Here is a 14492-nt window from a genome sequence, read left to right on the forward strand (position 1 = left end):
TTTTACAAAAAAAATTACTATGTTGTCTCAACTTATTAATTAAAATAATGAATAGTAAATAACTAGTTAAAATTCTAAAGCAATATTAATAATTAAATTAACATTATTGTTAAATCGTTTCATTAATGAACATATTGCGATTCAAAGAGAGCGATCATCATTGCGCACTAACCTCCTTTATTTTAGAGAAATCTGGCAGTTTTGCTATGTACAGTTAATTTTTTCCATCATTTCAGCTTTTTTATGTTACTTTTTTCTTCAATAGGAAATGATTATACAAGAATAAAAAACTATTGTCACTCAACGTATCGATTTAAAATAATAAATATTAAGTAACTGTTTCAAATTCAAAAGCAGTATTAATAGTTATTCACATTATTTTTAAATCGCTTGTTCAACGAAAAATACATTACGTTTCTGAGATTGCAGTAAGCATTGCGCACAAACTTCCTTTATTTCAGAGAAATATGGAAGTTACAGTATGTATATTGAACTTATTTAATAATTTCAGCTATTTTTTTGTTCTTTTTTCTTCAATAGAACATAGTTATACAAAAAAAATTTGAAAAAAATAAAAACTAGTATTCAATTAAAATAATGAATAGTAAATAACTTTAAAACTCCTCAGTAATATTAATAATTAAAGTCACATCATACAAAAAAATAAATAAATAAAAAAAACTATATATGCACTATCTTTTATGATATGATACAGTAATGTTCGCGATATAGTATGCGTAATGTAAAAGAAAAGCAATGGCATTGAAACAGGAAACATTTCCTTTAAAATCTCTACTTGACCCCTTAAGACTTGCCTCACTCCCCCCACGCGTCTATCGTACGCTGACTAATGAGGGAGGGCTTTCCGAAATCTTTGCAAGGTTGTTATTAATCTTTGCAAAATTATTCATGGTGGTCCGGTTTTTTATTTTGCGCATTGTACATTAAGTGTTGCAACTGAATATTTAAACAACAATAAAAACAAGAACTCTATAGAAGTGTGATAAATCAGAATTAAGGAAGGCGTGCACCCATATTATTAATATCTGTCTGATTACTGGTTGAAACTTGATTGTATTTTTAAGGGTCGTTTTTCATTTCTCAGAGTTTTCTTCTTGCAATCAAACATGATTTGGATTTTCTTACATCCGCGTTCCTCAATTGTGATTTGTCATTTTTTTTTTTTTTTTTTTTTCAGATCGATGTGTTACCCCTAATTTGTATCCTTCTTCATTTATGGGTCTTCATTCGAGAAAAATACTCTGAAAATATACATTAAGGGTGGTTTTCATGGAAAACCTTGTATATTTTAAAATGAATTTAGTATTAAAGATTGTGAGTGATTGAGAGTGTTCACGTGTGAGCTTTCATATTGCGGATTTAAAAAGAAATAAGATTTACTTGGAGGAGCTTCAGAAATTGAGGGTAATGATATTGAAAACACTTCATTGTCATAACAGAAATGATTCAATGTATTTCGACGACGATCTTCCTCATAGTTGTATTTAAAGAAAGCTGGAAAAAAAATTGCACAAAATTAGATGAAATGGAAATTCTTCTGCCATAAACCTTAAAAAATTTCTGTAAAAACACAAACCGCAATATCTGTTAAATTTCGTTACTTTTTGTTCAAACTTTTTTAAACTAGCTTCTCGCTAATAGAGATGCCAGTAATTTCTCTAAAGGTACTTCTTTCCGATTTTCAATATATTATTTTTTTACTTCGTAAAAAGTAGTCGGTTTTGTGGGTAAAATCTGTACCTACCGCAAATTCAGCTTTGAAATAAAATTACTGTCAGATCGTGTTTTTATGTTTCTAATTATGTTTTTATGCTATTGTGTTTTATTCTAAAATCGTGTTTTTATGTTTCGGATTCTAATAAAATGCTCCACTAGTTTCAAAGGTGAAAAGTAATTTATCGTGTTGATTATTATTATTTCATTTATAATTAAATTCTTTCTTTTCATATTGATTTTTCATTGCTTGCTTGAAATGTGTGGTTTTTTTCGGTGTTTAAAAAATTAATATTAACCCATCAACACCCCAATTTTAAAATCACAATAATGAAAAAAGTACTATTATAAAAAGAAAGTAGTTCATTAATGTTTAAACTGAATATTTTCTTCGATTAGCTGCCACTTAAGTTTTAAAAAATCATAATTTCATGATTTTAAATTCAAATTGGAAGCCTATATTGGACAAATTGGAAGCTTGTACAATTTCATGGTGGACTCGCATATTTTGTTTCTCAATGATAAAAACTAATTATGGAATATTTGTTCTATCAATTTTTTCAGTTTTTGAAAAAAGAACTGGTAAATTTTCTTGCTGAACAGATGTAATTGATTAGTATATGATGTTTCTTAATTGCTTAAAACAAAGAAAATCGTATATTTTCCCGTCATATTTTCAACACACGTCAAAATTATTTTTAATGTGTGAAGAAATAATTTTAAACTAATGAAACACTAGCAATACTAGTTGAAAAAAATTGAAATAAACAATTTCTTTTAAATTAAGATACGACGCTTAATTTTTAAACAATATATTATTTCTTAGCACTATTTGCAATTTCACAGTAAAGATGTTTCAATTTACTTTGTAGTTATCGCAATTATCAGTTTTGGTGTTAATTTCAAAAAAACTAAAACATACTCAATATTTTTGCTGTATTATTACCAAAGTTAACTAAATAAAAGAGCAGACTTTTCATTTCTTCAACAATACTCAGCTTTCCACAAGGTTTTCGTAGCACAACCCTTTATAGAGCAAATTTTTTCAAATTTTTTTAGACTACGGATCATAAAATGAAATGCAATACATGATCAATTTCGCTTTCAAAAATTCGTATAATAAAGTTGTGTCATTACATTGGTGACTCACAAATTTTTGAACACCATATATATAAGGAAATAGTGTTCTTTGTAAAACCAATCATATTTTTTTACATTGTTGGAAATAATAAGTATGTTTGAAAGATTGTTTGACTTCATTCGCTTCAAATATTTATGAAACCAGTTGACATTTTTCAAGCACTTTAAAAATAGATGCCCATTTTCAAGACTTGCCAGACGTGAATTTATGTTTGAAATAGTTTTTTTTTAATGTAAAATATTTATAAAATATGTGGTTTTAGAAAACTCTTTTCCTACCAGTTAAAACAACTCCATATGCTTCAGGATTATCATAATCAGCAGCTTTTGTACCCGTTATTTTCAATCCTTTTTTCACTTCACCGCTTTCTCCCGCTTCCGCTTCTAAAAAATTAAAACAAAAAATACTTAAATGGCAGAACTTTTTTAATTTTGTTTAATAGACAAAATATTTGAATGAGCAATGGAATCTTGAAATGTTTTCAAATTTTAATTTTTAATAATGTACCACAGGACTTCCATTAATAATTTATAAAATGCATTAATGTTACACTTGTACTTACGACTCACACTACTGCAGGAGCTGCTCTAAGTTTAGACCAAAAGTCTGAAGACACCGGTAACGCAAAAGTTTATTTTAAAAAAAAGAATCTAATGGAGTGATCCATAATAATGCCCCACTTCTGACGCTTAACATTTAATTTTGTACGAAAACATCCCTCCGCAATTTTATACAACAAGATCCATTAAATTAATAATTTCTATTTTAAAACACTAAATAATTAACTTGGCAACTAGTGAAAGTGGCATAAAAGCGATTACCTTTAGCTTTGTCCATTTTTTCTAGATGCTTTTGATGAATGTATCTGCTTAATACAACTACAAAGATGTATACAAAATACAGAAGTACAAAACCTGTAAAATACAGTAATGTTAAATTACAAAAACATTTTTATAGACAGTCATTAGAATTTATAATTTAGAAATGTGAAATAAAATTCGAATTTAGTTTGACACAGATTCTTGTTAAATTAGCTGAATACTTTTTTTAAAAAATAAAACCATAATAAATCTTAAATGAATATAGCTTACATAACATGAATAAAACCAATTGTTTTCATTCATAAATCACAAACAAAATGAATACTTTTTTCTGAAAATTTTAAATAATATCTGTTTGTGTTGGGTTGTTACTAACAGTAAGAAACACGATATCTGTAAACTTCTCACACAACAGAAGTTATCGTTATTAAAAATGAATAGGAATACTATTAAAATTATTTTTTCTAGATCCAAAAAATATTTTGATTAACTACCTTGGAAGTAAAAACTGATAGAGACAGTGATGACGTATTTTATGACGTCAAACCCCGCCTCCTTCCAAACATTTTTTCGAACGAACCATTTCAATGACATTTGCTATGTGAATTTAAGACGGCAAGATTTTTTGTTTATTATTGAAATAAATAAATTTATATAGCGCTTATAAGGGACTTATTCCCAATTTAAGTAGTTTTCTTTATACGGGGTATCAGTAGATTTTACGAGTTAAGTGCATTAAATGCTATTAAAATAAGTTTCAAAATGGTCAAGTTATCTTTAATTTTGATGTATAAAAATTTAAGCGTCAATATTTTTAACTCTTGTTTCATGTTTTTAATAATGTCTTATTTTATTTAGAATTTGTTACATATTCTTTATCTACATCTAGATCTACATCTTGATCTTTTTTTCTTTAGTTATGGATAGGCATGCATTGTTTTAAAACGTTTTGTAATTTTTAATCTATAATTAGATTGTATTTATCAATACTAATGTCTGTTTATTTAATTATGTCTGATGATTAAATTTGTAGTTATTGTAAACTTTGTTTGCTTAAGATTTTCTGATTATTGCTGCTAATTCTCATTAGCTTTAGTTTTTAACTACTAAATGGGAATAAATTATGTTACTAAATTATTTAATACGTATACATATTGTTAAATGTGCACAGAGTTTTAGTTTAAACTGAGATTTATTTTGACTTGAGATTTTTTCTTGTTTATATTTGTCAATATCATCATTAATTAGCTTTTAACAATAGTTTTATGCATTAATTTTTTGAGAAAACTAAGATACCTTATTATTAGATAATTAATATTAGATTATTCTTAACGTTACTAGTGTAGTGCTATGTTAATGTGTAGTGTTATAATAGTGCAGTGTAGTGTTATGTTAAAAGGGTCAATACTATGTTTAGTTTCCAGAATTTTAATATATAGAATAGCTAAATTATTTTAATATTTTAAATTTCAAATTTTCATTTATAAATGTGAGAGGAACAATTTTTTTAGGTGTTATATATGAATTTATCTTAAAATCTCAGATTCCTATTTTATTCGATAAGAAAGTGCAACATGAATTATTTTAGAATTCTTTAAAACATACTTATCCCATACATAAACTTTTATTTAACATTCATATTTATTAATCTATGTATTCACATAGGTGTTTAAATTTTACTTATTTCATAATATTAATTTCGCATGCCTTTGAAATAAATATAATTCAAATTTTTAAGAAATTTTTTAATTTAGAAACTTAACTCTTTAATGCATGTATACATATTTAGTTATACAGCTTTTATATTTGGCAAATGTTACTGTTATCACTTTTTATAGAATAAAATTTGCATTTGACAGTCTCAATCAAAATTTTTTAAATTACCTTCATAGTAATATTTTATTTGTTACAGTGAACGTAATATTCAAGTCATCCAAATTTATTTCATAATTTGGTTGTAAATATGTTTTAAGATCTGTCAACGTCTGTGTTAAGATCTTGTTTACATAATATTTTTTTTTTTACTTCCTATCATTTTAGCTCAAATTTATTGGTAAATTTACTATTTTAAAAACGTGTATCTTAAATGCTTTATAATTTTCACTAACTTATCTGACTTTATTCATGCTCCTTACATAACTTTTTAATTTGTTTTTAAATTTTCATTATTATTTACAATTAATAAGTTGTCTCAATATTATAAAAAAAAATTTATTTAATATAATATACATATTTTAAGAAAAATTAAACATAAATTAGAAATAACATTTTTCAAATAATAAGATTCACAAATTTCCGATTTCCAGATTATAACTACAATTTATATGGTAAATATTAAATACAAATTCTCCCAATCATACATACAAAAAGTTTTCATAATCATTTACAATTAATAAGCTACTCCAATTAATATCATAAAAAGAGATTAACATAATATTAATATATGCAACACTTTTTCTTGCCATTTCAGTGGTTAAATTCGACTCTATATTAATATATTCAAAGATTTAGTTGACCCACTTTTAACTACATGAGAAACGCCATATTGTTTGCTCCGTTCAAAACAAAGTTTGGAACGAAGAGAGCTAGTGACGTCGTTGATGACGTAGGACTAACCCTGTCTATAGATCATCGTACGCCCTAGAGGCACTTCTCCCTCTATGAAGAGCTGGCTGTTCATACGCATTTTAGTCTGCATGGTTATTTATCAAAAAAATCTTAGTTCCATGCTATCTAATATTTTTGTCAAAAAATACATTGAAATAGGCCCATAAATGATATATAATAGGCCTATGAATAATAATAACTCACAAATCGTAATTTTTTGAAATGACAACTAATTTGCCCACTAAAACATTAAATTGTGATAGAACAGCTGATTCTATTTTATTGCAATTTTCGAAAATAATTTGCAAAAAATATACTTGAGTTAAATAAAATTTCAGATTCAGATGCTGCACACAAACCAGGCACTCTTAATGGCGTGCCTGTCATCTACCTCCTCCCTTTATGAACGCCCTGTATACTCTACAATAATCTATCTAACCACAAATACAACTTTTTATTCATGTAATGTCTAATGCACATTGCATTCAAGTAGTTGAAAAATATTATGACGTAAAATATATTATGCTGTCATCTATTTACTAAAGACCAAACTAATCTAACACTAAATCACGTAACAATAATAAACTAATTAATAGCGAATCAATTACGATTATTTCTGAACTTTTTAACAAATACTATTATCATATCATCCTTTATGTATCGTAACTTTCTAAGACATATTACTAATTTTTATTTATTTAATATTGATAATTTGAGATAGCAGTTTTTGAGAAGGTTTCTTAAATTTTATTTAAAATACTAGTTTACTGTTGCTAAAGGATCGTTACTCTGAATGACCGAAATGATGGTTTCTCCCCTCAGATTGAATAAATATAATTGTGGTAGGTCATGAACATACATGTTTATTTTATTCGTACGCACATTGTTAAAAAAGACCACATTGCTTAGAAAAAAAATAGTTCTCTCTCGTAATTTCATTGATTTTAGAAAAAATTCTGTTGAAATGAAGTTAGATAAAATATACAAAATAAAATCGCTGTACGAACTAGTAATAAGAAATGAAGGGGGAATAATAATATGGAGGTGTTACCAATTGCATGATAGATAAAAATATGCTTTGAGAAAAAGAGATAAAAGGCGCATGCTACAGCTAGAATGTAGAAGAAAGAATCTCGTAAGAATGGCCTTTTCATCATTCCGAAATTTTGAGTTAAAAGTATAGATCCGGCTACAACAGTTGTCACAAATATTCCAGAACCTTCAAAATAAAAATATATCCATTAAAATTGTCAGATATGAAAGCTGTTCAGTAATGTATGTTAAATTGGTAGTAAACTAAATACATACCCAATAAGCCTCCTATAACCAATTCTGTCTTTTGTTGCTTTATACCGGCAATGGCAGCAAAAATATCAGGAGAGCTGTTTCCAAAAGCTAATAAAGTTACTCCCTAATAACGGCTGTTAAAGAATCATTTAACCAAACATTCAATAATGTTTCTTTTTTACTTATTTATGTTTACAGGGGCAGCAAAAAAGAGTCAGGATAACTATTTTCAACAAAAATGTTAATATCTTAAAAATATAAATACAAGGGGTGATCAAATGAAAAGGTACGAAACGACACGGTGGGTACAAATGTAGACTTTATTCAAAATATACACCATCGGCCGGAGCACAACGATCCCACTGATGAACAAGCCGCAGGATTCCTTGTTCCCAGAATTCCTGTGGCCGTGACGAGACCCAGTCTTTTACAGCGTCCTTGAGTACGCCGTCCGAGTTGAAGTGCTTCCCTTTCAGGTGTTTCTTTAGTGGACCAAATACATGGAAATCGCAGGACGACATGTCCGGACTGTACGGAGGATGGTCCAAGATCTCCTACTTGAACTTGGCCAGTTCCATGTGTGTGACTATGGCGACGTGCGGACGCGTGTTATCTTGGAGCAGAGCTACACCCTCCGTGAGTAGCTCCGGTCTTTTGTTCTTGATAGACCTGTGTAGGCGTCGGAGTGTCTCACTGTACACATCGGAGTTAATGGTTTTTCTGTGCTCGAGGAATTCCACAAGTAGAGGACCTTGAACATCGAAAAAGACGGTGAGCAACACCTTGCCTGCAGGCGGCACGGCTTTGAACTTTTTAGGGGGAAGTCACGACGCATGCTGTTCCGCTTTGTCTCTGACTCTTAGTGATGGCACCAGGTCTCATCACCCGTGACGATCCGCTCCATGAAAGCGGGATCTTCCTGATACCGAAACAGATGTTGCAGTACTAGCCCCATACGCAGTTCCTTTTGCTGGTCGGTGAGCTGCTTCGGAACCAAAGCGGCACACACCTTCCGATACCGCAACCTGTCGTGAACAATTTACCACACTGTTCCATAGCTCACATTCACCTTCACCGCCAACATTCGCAATGTGACACGTCGATCACTTCTCACTAGGTCGTGCACCTTGTCGATGAGATCGCTCGTGATGACAGTATTTGCCTGGCCTGGTCTCGGGTCATCACCCACACTCTCACGGCCTGCACAAAAACGGGCACTCCATTTTCTGACAGACTTGTCAGAGACACATTTATCCCCGTAAACTGTCACCATCCGGCAATGAATAGCTGCCGGTTTCTCACCTTCCGCTGTCAGAAATCGGATAACACCACACTGCTCCTCAATCGTCGAATTTTGCAACGCGAACGCCACACTGCTCCTCATACGGACTGCCACATACGGACGCCGCTTTTGATAAGAGCCTCTGCTCTCTCCTGCGCATGCTCCGATCCCAGTCAGAGACTGCAATCGCATCCCGAGATGTCTCGCTACGTTCTCCCATGGCAGAATATGCAAATTACGTTTTTACGTCATTTCGTACCTTTTCATTTGATCACTCCTTATATAATATATAATGTAACGACTGTTATAGAATAATTTAATCGAACATAGAATGACGGCTTTCATATTTTGTTATGCTTTAAGGCAACAAAAAAAAAATAGAAACGATATTTACTCGATTTAGAGGAACTGATTTCAAAAAATTTGATTCATTATACAAGAATAAATACAATTCTCTATGCCTCTCGCTTCTTCTGGTGTTTGAAATGTTAAAATTTGTTCTGGATAATGTTCTTATTTGCTTCTGTAATGTAAAAATCTGCTTTTATTTGTTTAAAAAAGTGAATATAAAAGTATTTGTATTAGACATGATTTCAATAAAGAAGGATACAGCAACATTTTGAGATAATTTCATTGCCTTTGACATGATGAACAGAGAAGGACACAGGCTACAAGAAAGTGATACATTTAATGCAATATCATTAAAATTAATGCTCTTATTCATTAATCTGTTATTACTTTGAATAGCAGTAAAATATTAGAAAAAAATGGCATTAATACTTCGTCAGCATGTGCTTACATTTCAATGGCATGTCAGATCCTTAAAAGGCTATCCTTTATTAATTAAAAAACCTTCTCAAATATGAGGACACAAAAGTGTACATATTAGGGGTCGCTAATAAATATTTAAACAAGAAGAAAATTAAACAAAAGCTATCGAAATATATCACAACAAACCAGTTTGATAAAACTTGGAGGTGTTCCTTATAATCGCCTTTCAACTCCTCTGTTTCCTCCAACAGTCTAACAAAATATTGTCTTTTAGTCCTGCCTTCCACATTAGCAATTCGCTAGATTTTGATAGCGTTTTACATTTTAAAACACTAATTTTAAAATGTAATTTCCGTCGCCAACGTGGATTTTTATACGACTTCCTTTTTGACAAGGGTTCGAATAATATAGCTGTACTTTATTTACGTAACACTAGAGTTGCACAATGGGCGATGGTCTGGAAAACATCCCCTAGGATGATCCGAAGGCATACCATCACAATTTTAATCCTCTGTAGAGGGGAAAGCTCCTCCGCGTTGGTAACCCGATGACCTGCGCGCGAAGTCGAGCACTTTACGGTAGAACAGTTTAACGAGGACCAATACCGAACACCCTCGGTCCCTTCGTAAACTGATCCAAGTGGTCCCCCACACTGATCGCAACCAGTGATGCTTGACTTCGGTGTACCAGCTTGACTATCCCTCAAAATTCTTTTTTTTTTATTTATTTTTCGATCAACACCCCCCGCTACGGTTTATCCCCTTATTTTTACATCGATGTGCCTTGTTGTACAGGTACTCCCATAAGCAACAACTCTTGCCCTTGACTTCGGTGTTCTACTGGGAACCGTGTCTTAACGATCGGGACTTGGAATAATATAGATTAAGGGCGGTCGCAACAGAATATTCTTTACATAGAGTGATTCAAAACTAGAAGGAAGAACGTCAAAAGAGTGTAGGGCACCTTATAAGAGGTGCCCTATTAATGTCCAATACCAATGGTGCTACTAATGATCGGAGTTGTCATCGTAAGCCGCTAGGGAGACCTTGTAAAACTAGTCAATTCTTGTGCCAAATCATTAAATTCCTATAAAATAGCTATTTCTGTGCTTATTTGAATGCAATTTTTTGAACGTTTGAAAAGAAAAATTTAAAACAATTTAAATGAGTAAAAGTATTAATTAAAATATGCATGAAGAATCAGTCTATTGCATTTCCTGTTATGGGTTGGTATTAAAATCTTTCAGGCATTAATACATACAGGTGGATGAAAAAAATAATAGGAATGCTTCTTTACTAACTTTAAGAAAACGATCTTTCTTTTAGCGGCAAATGTTTCGGAAGTTCTTACATGGCAAAACTGTTGGCACAATTTAAAAGATAATGTTTGAAGTTTTTATAAATGGTGTCATTTTTTATCCATACAAAATTCGAATCGATCTAAATAAGGAGAAGAAGTTAAGCTTCGATCTATCTTTAATAACATCAATTCATTCCATAAAATTGTGATATTTACATAAAAAAGCTTTTGGAATTATAGTAGTATTAAAAAAAGGAAAGAAGCTTTAAACTTTCTACGTTTTGCACGATGCAACTTTTGCATAGGTAAAAAGTACACTATTTCTTAAAGTTTCAAGCATGAACTTTCAAACTGTGCCATGTAAAATCTTCCAAAGCATTTGCTATATAAAATCTTCCAAAGCATTTGCTACATAAAATCTTCTAAAGCATTTGCTATATGAAATCTTCCAAAGCATTTGCTATACAACATCTTCCAAAGCATTTGCTATACAAAATCTTCTAAAGCATTTGCTATACAAAATCTAATAAGGCATTTGCTATGTAAAATCTTCCAAAGTATTTGCTATGTAAAATCTTCCAAAGTATTTGCTGCGTAAAATCTTCCAAAGCATTTGCTATTTAAAATCTTTCGAAACATTTGCTTCGAAAAGAAAGTTTACACCATAGTTAATACGGAACAATTCTTATTAATTATTTACAAAACATTTTTTAGACAAATTTGCTATACAAAATCCTTCAGTTTGCTATGTAAGATCTCCCAAAACATTTGCTTCTAAAAGAAAGATTGTTTACATCAGTATAGAACTATTCTTATTATTTTGACACTCCTCTGTATTAACAAAATTATTTTTGACAAATATATAAATAAATTTCATGCGTCACGAATTGCTCGCTTTTAAAATTATTAGACGCACTATAAGATTCTATGTAAAATCTTAATTATCAGGTGATACTATACAACTTTATTATTTTTACGCGGCTGAAACCGGTTTGCGCTCGTTCATCTTCGTGTATCAATTGATTAATATCGTGATGCAATACGTTAAAAAATAAATATAAATAGGAAGTATATAAAAATTTCCTGAATAAAAACTCATTACATGTTTATTTAAATATACAAGTAGCATATAAACTCGTGCAAAACATGTAATTATTAAAAAAATACAGTGCGTCTAATAATTTGGTCTGATTATTATAATATAATACCTGATATAATAATTATTCTATATTTATATAACATATCGTCTAATTTATCCAATCATCGAATTTATAATATATATCGTCTAATTTATCCAATTGATAGACGAACGTAAACAAGTGCGCATATAAACAATAAAGTATAATTAAGTTTTTCTATAGAATGTAATAATGCGTCTAATAATTTGGCCAGGGATTTATAGCCATTAACAGGTAGACAAAATGTTTATTACAGTAACCCCGATTGAAGTGTTTAAAAACTAATAGTGAACAGTTAGCCATGATTAACCCGTGATGTTAGCTGGTATAAAAATTGGATCACTAATGGTTTTAAAGGATATTTTAAAAAATCTGCTAATAATAAAATTATCTATTTAGTTTTAATAAAAATAGTAAACCCTGTTACAGCTAATGATTAATTTGAGAAATGTTTTAAACATTTGAGAGAAGTTCTTTTAAGGTATAAATTTAACACAAAATGAACTTACAATTCGTTGGCTGTGAGTCCTAAAGCTGCAAAAAGTATCAAAAGCCATATAACCTATAAATGTAATATAATAAATTTACAATCAGTGATTAAAAAAAGTGCTATAACACTGTTTTTATAAAATGTGTTCATTTGTTAGCTATTAAAACTACTATCAAATTATTCCACGATGAAATAGAAAGCCTAATACAAGATGACTTTCTTTTTTTTTGTCCAAGTGGGATTAATTTTTGAATCGCATGACATATTGAGTTTAGCTAAATTGAAAGAAATTAGAGTTATATATTAAAAGATGCTTAGAAGATGCTGCAAGATACATGCATACAAATAATGTCCACAAAATATTAAATTAAATTATTCGCTGTACATACTGGATGGTTATAACTGAAATTACCATGTTTAGACCAACATAGTCTATGAAACATGGTGTATACGTTAGATGAACCATAGGGGGAACGCAAAAATAATTGTTCCAATCAATATACGACTATTTTAATGTTCAATACAGCAGAGCAATATATCATGAAATATCGTCATTTTTAATTAACGCGATGATTTTATAAAAAATATATTCTTTCGATATATCGTGAACACGATAAATATCAAAACATGATATACTTGCGAAAAATACAGACTAACGATAATAATTGACGCTTGATAAATACCAAAAAACTGCAAACACTCGATAAATATCGATAATATCGTGACCCAATCAGTAAAACCTACTTCTGTGAAGAAGAGAGAAAAAACATTTTCCTTCTCACAGTATTTCACAGTTCAAAGACTATTGAGCTGCGTCCAATATGAAAAATATATACACTGGTGTGCAAAACTTAAGCAACAAGTACGTTTTTTTGTCATAACTCTACAAGAAATCATCCGATTGACATGGAATTTGAATATGATGTACATTATTTTGTACTTAAACGATGGTAAAAGAATAATGGCGCAGAAATGAACATAAAGCTTAAAGTAGGGTATGGAACAAAAAAAGGCTTTATTTGACATATATTGGCGTTACACATGATTGCCTGAAGAAGCGTAAGTACAACTGGCAGATGTTCCCTAGTATGGGATATGCCCTCCCCTTTCTGTAATTGTTGCTTGACATCGTCTCTCCATGCTAAGCACCCGATTATCCAGGAGTTCTTGGGGTAAACGTCTCCATTTCTCCTTTAACGCATCTTTCAGCTGATGGGTGTTACCAGGAGGATACTGTCGTGTCGCAAGACGTCTCCCTAATGCATCCCACACATGCTCTATGGGATTTAGATCTGGAGAGTAAGCTGGCCAATCCATTCGTGTGATATCTTCACTTTCCAGTAGCTCTTGAACATTAGCAGTACGGTGTGGCCGGGCATTGTCATCCATAAAAATGAAGTCTGGTCCAATGGCCCCTCGGAACAGACGCACATGGGGTAGGATTACCTCATTGCAGTAGCAGTCTCCAGTTACAGAACCTCGGTCTAAGATCTGAAGCTCAGTCCGCCCGTTCAACATAATGCCACCCCACTCCAGGACCACCGTAACGATCTCTTTCCGCGATGTTATTGGGATGAAATCGAGCTCCAACCTCTCTGTAGATCAACTAACGTTGAGAATCGCTTGTAGCACTAAACCGACTCTCATCTGTGAAGAGTCCATTGATGAGGTGTCCAGGTTTCGCGTTCTCTGCACCACTCTAAACGGTGCCGCCGATGGCTAACTTTTAAAGGTATGCGGCGTTCAGGACGTCTAGCAAATAAGCCACCTTTGTGGAGGCGTCTGGCCACTGTAAATCTTGATACTTGTCGTCCTGTGGCTGTGCACAGTTGCTGAGATATGGCGCTCGCTGACTGAAAACGGTGTAACTCTGCAATAAATT

The 14492-nt window shown here is 31.2% G+C and overlaps 1 protein-coding gene across 1 annotated transcript in view; it reads right to left on the reverse strand.

Annotated features, from left to right (window-relative positions):
* Positions 1-14492, reverse strand: part of LOC107437019 (mitochondrial sodium/calcium exchanger protein) — a 45626-nt gene that overhangs the window by 18642 nt on the left and 12492 nt on the right. Inside the window, exons 3-9 of the mRNA XM_016048882.3 lie at positions 12630-12682; positions 9483-9540; positions 7612-7714; positions 7355-7522; positions 3697-3789; positions 3154-3258; positions 1402-1515 (exon numbers count right to left, since the gene is read on the reverse strand). Coding sequence (XP_015904368.2) covers positions 1402-1515; positions 3154-3258; positions 3697-3789; positions 7355-7522; positions 7612-7714; positions 9483-9540; positions 12630-12682 — 694 coding nt within the window. The remainder of the gene's footprint in view (positions 1-1401; positions 1516-3153; positions 3259-3696; positions 3790-7354; positions 7523-7611; positions 7715-9482; positions 9541-12629; positions 12683-14492) is intronic.

Source organism: Parasteatoda tepidariorum, chromosome X1 (assembly GCF_043381705.1).
Source record: "Parasteatoda tepidariorum isolate YZ-2023 chromosome X1, CAS_Ptep_4.0, whole genome shotgun sequence".
NCBI classification, from domain to species: Eukaryota; Metazoa; Arthropoda; class Arachnida; order Araneae; family Theridiidae; genus Parasteatoda; species Parasteatoda tepidariorum.